The 8,378-nt window shown below is 41.1% G+C and overlaps 1 protein-coding gene across 3 annotated transcripts in view; it reads left to right on the forward strand.

The window, feature by feature from the left end:
• ARAP2 (ArfGAP with RhoGAP domain, ankyrin repeat and PH domain 2) overlaps positions 1 to 8,378 on the forward strand; it is a 243,037-nt gene that overhangs the window by 77,830 nt on the left and 156,829 nt on the right. For all 3 annotated transcript variants that reach the window (XM_045284220.1, XM_045284222.1, XM_045284221.1), the window contains exon 8: positions 2,808 to 2,928. In XM_045284220.1, coding sequence (XP_045140155.1) covers positions 2,808 to 2,928 — 121 coding nt within the window. The remainder of the gene's footprint in view (positions 1 to 2,807; positions 2,929 to 8,378) is intronic.

Below are 8,378 nucleotides of genomic sequence, written 5' to 3' on the forward strand. Positions count from 1 at the left end.
GACATAGAAGAAGTGAAGGAAAAAGTGAGGGAGGTGCTGTCAGCCATCCAATTGAGTTTGAAAAATGTTTCCAAGAAGGAAATTTCAGATTTGACAAATGTTTTAAGTGTAATGGAGATTACTTTGAAGGTGATAAGGTTATTTTGTAAAATAAATTTAAACATATAACTTTGAAAAACTATCAGTTTCTTTTGGGGGATACCCCCTGGTATATTTCCTCAGCTCTCAGAGGAGGATAATACTCTGAGACACGTGTCATCTCCATGACTACATTTATACCTTATTTACCTGCTGAGGCGGGAGATTTAGCAAGAATAAGAATGTGGCACTTGTTCTCTGCTTGGAGGGAGTTAGTGTATTCTTTTCAATGACTTCAGACAAGTGGGACCTACTAAAAAGTGAGGATGCCCTTACAGTGCTGTGAAAGGGGAGGGAGGGACCCCTTAGGTGTGCGGATATAGGTAAATTGCCTGGCAATCCAAAGTAGCTATGCAACTATTCAGGATGTGGACTCCAACTGATGCTGTGAACCTTTGTGTGGATGTTGTCTATCAGAATGAGGCAAACACATGAGACACAAAGGGTTGGCAAATGAAATTCATTATTTGTTGAAAGCAAACTCCAAATGATAGGATTAGATTTATTGGGAATCACCCTTCCCAACCCCAGCTCACCCCCATGTTGTATCATAGGACATGGGCTTGTTCACAGTCAATGGGGATCTCGCATCTCAAAAAGATAACTTGTTTGCTCTTCACTGAAAACCAATGGTTGTTCTTATGACACTGTGTGAGTGTCAGCAAGTGCACCCTGTTCCAGGTGCTGGGTTCACGTCCCCACCTCAGTTCATCCACTGGTACAGACTGGCTGTGCCTGCTCTCTCTGTCTCTGTGCTCCTCTCTGCCCCTTTACTGGCTTGTTCAGTCTTTCACCAGCTGCCTCTAGACACCACTGTACTAGCCCAATTCTGACTCATGGGTTCTACTGCCGTCTTTTGCAAAGGTGAGTGCATTCCCATAATGCATTCTGATCTGCTCCAACAGCTGTCTCAGCCCCACACCACAGCCCTGCTTCACTCTGGGCTCTGTGTCCTCAGCGTAAGTCCTCCTTCCACAGTTCTTGTGGGGCGGTTCCTGCCTCTATTTTTGTTGGTCTTGGTGTTACTAGTTTAGTGTTACAGACCCTTCTGTGTGCTATGGCTCGGTTACCAGGATTTGGGCATGTTCCCTTTCAAGATTTTGTTGAGTAGAAGGTTCTGCAAACAACTGTGTGGTTGGCCATTTATACGGGACTACTTCTCTTCAGTGTCAGTGTCCACGTTTTCTTTCAGGATCACATACTGAGAAGGCCTCTTAATGTAGATTGAAAACCCAGGGCCAGATTGGCAACACAGGGAATCCATTGAACCCCAAAGGGTCCAAGCTCTTCTGATGTTCCAGGCATTCCAAAAGTGTGGCCGTCTCGTGGGGTTTTAGCTCTACGTCATGGCTCCTCTCGTTGCAAATTAACAACAATAACAAGTTGCCTTCAAGTGGATTCACATGGGTTAGGGCGTAGTTCAGCGGAATGATGGGTGCGTTGAATGTATCAGGTCCTCTCTTTAATCCCACACAACGTCACAGATTCCTTCTCACATATCAAGGAGCCTGTGGTTAAGCATTCTCCTGCTAGCTGAAAGGTTGACAGTTCAAACCCACAAGCCACTTCTCAGAAGAAAGATGTGTCAGTCTTCTTTTGTAAAGATTACAGCCTGGGAAACCCTGTGGGGGCATTTCCAATCTATCCTGTAGGGCCACTGTGAGTCACTGTGAGTATGACTTCTCTGCTTCGTATATCATTTAAATTTTCTTTTTGTCTAGAAAGACATCCACACATGTATCCATTTGCTTAAACTTGAGATGTCTCAAAATTGACCATATTTGTGAAAAACCTCTGACCCCTTTTAAAAACAGAATTGAAAGCTTCCATCTTCATACTCTTATATCCCTTGGTTTGTACTCAGTTTTAAACATCTGTCATTACACTATCTGGTTTCTCATTTAGAGATTTCTTGACGGTATAAAGCCTATTTCACTTTCTGTTCCAACGCTGGCCTACTAAACAGTTCATCCATAGTACATAGATGAATGGAAGGAGATGGATATTATCACAACCCCTTTAGGAAGACCCAGGAAAAAGAAAAAATAAATCAGAAAAACTGGAATCTTAAGTATGACCTCTTCAAGCAAAACTGTTGTCTGAGATACAGAACAGTGCAAACAACCTAACCCCTTTCTCCACTTTCCACTTACTTTTTGGAGGGAGGGGCTGAGAAAAGCGCTGTCCTCTGAGATTACGATTTCAATCGTGAGAGAATTGCAGCAGTTTGGCGCCTGAGATAAATCCTCCTTCACAAAGTGCAGTGGCCGCCTGGGAAACAGTGCAGTTACAGTACCTGCCACGGCCAGCAGATGCCTGCAAACACCATAAGATGATATTTGTCAGAGAGTTTTGGAAAATAAAAATGTTGCTGTTTTTTAGAACTATGTATCACTGTTCTAATAGGATTTTGTGTTTATTTTTTGCCTTTTAATTCCTGATGAAAAAAAATTGAAATGACTTAAAAGAAAGGGGAAATTTATATTCTCCTTTGTGAGATATGAAGCCAGTGTGGGAACATACATGCTATTTTTATGTCACTAAAAAAATTTCTGGTTGTAAAAGAGAAACAATGATAAATATTTTTGCCATTCTTTCTTTTGAAAAAGATCAAGAGAATTTCATTTTAATGTGTCTTTTGTCTCTACTTTTTCTCTTAACCAATATAGGAGATGTATTCAAAAGGAATAATTCCCCTTTCTGCTGTATCTACCATACGTATTCAAGGAGACTACAAATTTGAGGTTGTTACAAAACAAAGAACTTTTGTTTTTAGAGTAGAGAAAGAAGGTAAGATGATTTCTTTATTCTTTTGAATGCATCCCGATAATGAATTCTGTCCAATCAGAAGATACATGGAATAGTTAAGCTGTAAGCACAAAGAAACCCTTAAGTACATTAATTTAAAATCTTGCATTTTATGATACGTTTTTTTGAGTGCCGCAGTGTTGAAACCCAGTGACTGTCGAGTCCATTCTGTCCCATGGTGACCCCTCGCGACAGCAGAATTGCCTCATGGTAGGTTTAAGGCTGCAGCCTGGATGGAAATGGACCACTACGACCGTCATCTACAGCAAGAGACCTTTTGGTTAGCAGCAGAGCACTTTCCCACCGAACCACTAGGGCTCCTAGATAAGTCTGCGGGTTATTTGTCGTTAGTTTACTTATCCTTTCATGAGACACGTATTTAGTGAGAGTTTGCTTCTAAGCCCTGAGACCACAGCAGTGAAAACAGTAAAAAAAAAAAAATCTGCTCTCAGGAAGTTCACATTTTAGCTGTTGTTTTGAGAATGCAAAGTAGCTAGTTATGTAATTCTTGTGTAGTGGAAAGTTGGTTTTATGTACATTTGTGTAAGGTAGATTTTAGCTGAATGCAAAGGCATAGTGATCATTTTGCTATAGATAAAGATTTGGGATCTTTTTTATTTATTGGATTCTTTTCACGTTCATTATCTCTTATGGGTCACATAGTGAATGAGCATCAATCTCAAGATGGCATGTGTTCTATATGTACAGAGAAATTTTAATGGCTGTTTTTTGTTTTTTGGCCGGGGAGGAGGTGCAGAAAGCCAGGGAAGTTGAAATAATTTCATAGATTAACAGAATATGTCATAATTATAAGCTGTACTAGTTTTGAATACTGTAGTTAATTCTACCTTCAATAACTGAAGAGGATGGTGACATTTTTCTCAAGTACTGTGAACATGCTATCAGGTGGGACCAGTCCCTGGAAAAGGCCATCATATTTGTTAAAGAGTCAGAGAGAAAGAGGAAGCCCTGCAATGCTGTAGATTGGCACAATGACTTTGTAGCAATGGGCTTAAACCTAGCAGGATTGTGAGGATGTGGGCAGTGTTTGTTTTGTTGTGTGTTGAATTGCTGTGAGTTCGAATTGAAAGCTTCCTTTATTGCTTAGGATAATTAGTGAATGAATCAGTCTCACTGCTGTTCACCCAGGGGTAGCATTTTTCAACTTGATTGCTTACCCATTCCTGAGCTCAACTTAGTGGTATATGAGCATATTAAAAAAGAAAATAAATAATAAGCATTAAGAATATGAAAGTGCATTGTTTATAGCAAGCATCACAGAGTATAAATATATATATGCCTTTATTATACAGATATAGACAGTGTTACTGACTTGCTATTAGACATGATGAAAGCTGTAGCCCTTGAACACAAGAGTTAGCAAACTGTGACTTGAAGTCTAAGTCTGACCTGCTGCCTGTTTTTGTAAATATAAAATTCTATCGCACAGACTCTCATTCATTTGTATGTAGTCTCTTGCTGTTTTCCTGTCTCAGTGCAGAATTGAGTAGTTGTAGCAGAGAGCATATGGCCAGTAAAGCCTTGATTATTTGCTCCTTTGGCACATTATAGATAACGTTGGCCAGACTCCTGCTCTAGAGCATTTTGTGTAGAATCTCTCATGTGGGAAGCCAGTTTTTGTGAGCCATCACCTGAAGTTCAGAAAGTTTTTCACGATTCTGATACTTAAATGAGACGTATTTAAAACACAGCTTTCTTTGCGTGAGGTTCCTGGACAGACACATGCCTCTCAGTCGGCTCTCCTGGTCGCTGTAGTTTTCCCTGTCCCTGCGTCTGTGCGGTACTTGTCACCTTCCCCATGGGCCTCTCAGAATTATTCCACACATGCCTCTTCACCTCTATTTTAAGACAGACATGCTAAATAAAGCCTCCAACTTACGTGAAAATCTGTTTAGCCATATTTACTTAGTACAGACACATTTTATGTAGAGACAATCAGCCCACACATGTTGAAAAGGTACATGCTTGTAATTAACCCCTCAGGATGTGTGGTTCATCTTTGTGATATAAACTTACTATAGGAGTTTTATAAATTTGGCATATAATTAAGTTTTAAATCTTTAAATTTTGAAACCCTGGGCATTCTGCTTTAGTAAAAACGGAAAGGGCAATTGTGTCACAGAATTATTGAATAAATAAGCAGCTGCAAGGTGGTAGGCATAGTGGATTACATGTTGAACTGCTAACCGCAAGGCCACCAGTTTGAAACCAACACCGGCTTTCGGGTAGAAAGATGAGGCTTTCTGCTCGCCTGCACAGTTCCAGTCCAGGAAGCCCCGAGGGCATTTCTACTCTGTGAGTCACTGGACTCACAGTTGACTCAGTAACAGTGAGTTTCTTCTCTTTCTTATTTGTTTTTTTGAATAAATTATTTTCATTGCAAACCCGCTTCAGATAATAATTCACATAGTTAAAACAACACATATACTGTACATAATCAACAGTAAGTTACTTAGATTTTTCTAAATCGAAATTTCTTCATTTATTAACTGAAAGCAATATCTATCTTACGGAATTGTGTCTATATATGATTTTGTATCTGGGATTTTAGTGTAAACCCGAAACCAAGATTTTTATGATCTTTTATGCTGTAACCTTCCTCTTATACATATAAGTAGTTGAATATTCTTTGTTTTATGGGAACTAAGAAGTTGTAGTGGCTTACTGAAAAAGTCAACAAACGTGAAGACAAATTAAAATTTGCCACAATCTTTTTTTTTTCTTTCTTTTTTTTAACATTTTATTAGGGGCTCATACAACTGTTATCGCAATCCCTACACACATCAATTGTGTAAAGCACATTTGTACATCATTCTCAAAACATTTTCTCTCCACTTAAACCCCTGACATTAGGTCCTCATTTTTCCCCTCCCTCCCTGCTCCCCCCTCCCGCATGAGCCCTTGATAGTTTATAAATTGGTATTTTGTCATATCTTGCCCTGCCCGACGTCTCCCTTCACCCACTTTTCGGTTGTCTGTCCCCCAGGGAGGAGGTCACACACAGTTCCTTGTAATCGGTTCCCTCTTTCCTACCCATTCTCCCTTTACCCTCCCTGTTTTGCCACTCACACCACTGGTCCTATAGGGCTCATCCATCCTGGATTCCCTGTATTTTCAGTTTCTATCTGTACCAGTAACATCCTCTGGTCTAGCCAGCCTTGCAAGGTCGAATTCTAGTCATGGTAGTGGGAGCGGGGAGGAAACATTTAGGAACTAGAGGAAAGTTGTATTTCTCATCGTTGTTACATCGCACCCTGACTGGCTCATCTCCTCCCCGAGACCCCTCTGCAAGGGGATCTCCGGTGGCCTACTAATGGGCTTTGGGTCTCCACTCCGCACTCCCCCCATCATTCACTATGGTAAGATTTTTTGTTCTGATGATGCCTTACACCTGATCCCTTCGACTCCCCGTGGTTGCATAGGCTGGTGTGCTTCTTCCATGTGGGTTTTGTTGCTTCTGAGCTAGATGGCCGCTTGTTTACCTTCAAGCTTTTAAGACCCCAGATGCTATATCTTTTGATAGCCGGGCACCATCAGCTTTCTTCACCACATTTGCTTATTCACCCGCTTTGTCTTCAGAGCTTGTGTCGGGAAGGTGAGCATCATAGAATAAAATTTGACACAATCTTATCAAGAACCAACTTCAAAATTTTGAAGAGAGGGTCAATCCAGAGTCTGACATAGTATCTCAGATGATTATTTTTTTTGAAAAGGTTTCAAGTGGCCTATATACAACAATAGTCGTTGTCCACAGTCTTCTTGCCCAAAGAGTGGCCATGACTTAATGGTACTAACATTTTTGTAGTCTCGTGTAGAAGAGGGGAATAAAAGACGTGTACTCTGTTGTTAGTTGAGTCAGTTTCGACTCATAGCGACCCTATGTCCAGAAGAACTGAATACTGCTCTTCCAAGAATGACTTTTTAGGGTTTATTTGATGTCATGAGCAATGCTGGGTTTGTTGTTTTAATGGAAATCCTCACCTGATTCCTCATAATCTTGTATTATAAAAATGTATCCTTTCAGAGATTAGAAAAATATAACTTTTCCTTAAGTGTTGGGAGAGAATTCACACCTATGACTGTGGAACCTGGGCTACTAATAGATGTCATGTGACTCACCTGAAACGGATGTAGCAGTTTCTCAACTGCTGCATCGCTGCATCTCATTGACTGTGGTTTGAGAATGACTGCTAAGAAGTATCAAACACTACCTAAACAGAGTACTGGCAAACAACATTTCAGTCCTCAAAATGTACTCCATACAGGAAGGTGCTCAAGATTATGTAACTTTTCTAGTCACACAGTTCTTGAGTCCCAAATGTTTAAGTTTACAGTGACTTCAAAGCCAGCATATTATAATCCTGTGTGACTTTCCCACCCTAGAATCGGGAATTCATTCTCCAGACACAGCACGCAATTTGTCAGGGAGAAGAAGCCTCAAGCAACAAGACCCATTAACTAAGAATATCCTAAGGATTTTCTTTGTTGAGAGTGACTTATATTGAAATAGTCCTTTTTTAAAATATTATTCTTTCAGTAGGACTATTTGTCTGATTCCTCAAGAACAACCATTGGGGTCTATAGGTCATAACAGCTAATTCAAAACCCCTGCCATCAAGTCCCTTTGATTAATAGCAGTCTAGCATAGGGTTTCTGAGACTGTAAATCTTTATGGGAGCACACAGCCTCATCTTTCTTTGGAAGCTGGTGGATTTGAACAGCTGACATGGTGATTCACAGTCCAATGCCGAACCCACAGATGCACAGACTCCAGAGGCTTTCCATTCAGTTGGAATTCCCAGGTTCTTCTGTGGACATTCCTGAAGATGTGTTGCCTTTTGCAAGTGATTCTCCACCCCCCCAGCTCCCCACTACACACACACACACACACACAGGGCCAGCTCTCATCATTATACTCTGGTTTAAGAATTCTGAGTGGTCAGTAGTTTTCCTAGGACACCAGTTGTAGTATGAACTGGGGGGAGCCAGTCCCCTACCACTAACCGTGGGTTCAATAAGCACAATTGTACGGTTGAGATATGTAAATATTATAGTAAAGTCATGGAGAGCATGAGCGATAGAAGAGAGAGTCAAACAGTGGAGTCAGACACATTTTATGGTAGCATTGCTCTCGTCAGCCCCAGTTGGTGGTCCACTTGGAGAGAGGGGGAAGGGAAGGAGGACAGGAAAGGGAACAGGGGAGAGAGGACAGGAGAGGAGAGGGGGAAGAGAGGAGAAGGAGGGATCTCTATTGCTAACCCAGGCCTATATACCTTTTGGGGGCATGCAAGCCCACTAATTACAGGTAAAGACATAAGTCACAGGAAGGGGTTGCACTATAGGTTATACAGCAATGAGAGGGGGTGGTCTAGAGACATACACGCAATAGGAAGAGGAGGGATTGGGGGTGT

This window comes from Echinops telfairi, unplaced genomic scaffold (genome assembly GCF_000313985.2).
Source record: "Echinops telfairi isolate 266 unplaced genomic scaffold, ASM31398v2 ScPeMD7_7468;HRSCAF=8506_0, whole genome shotgun sequence".
Lineage (NCBI taxonomy): Eukaryota > Metazoa > Chordata > Mammalia > Afrosoricida > Tenrecidae > Echinops > Echinops telfairi.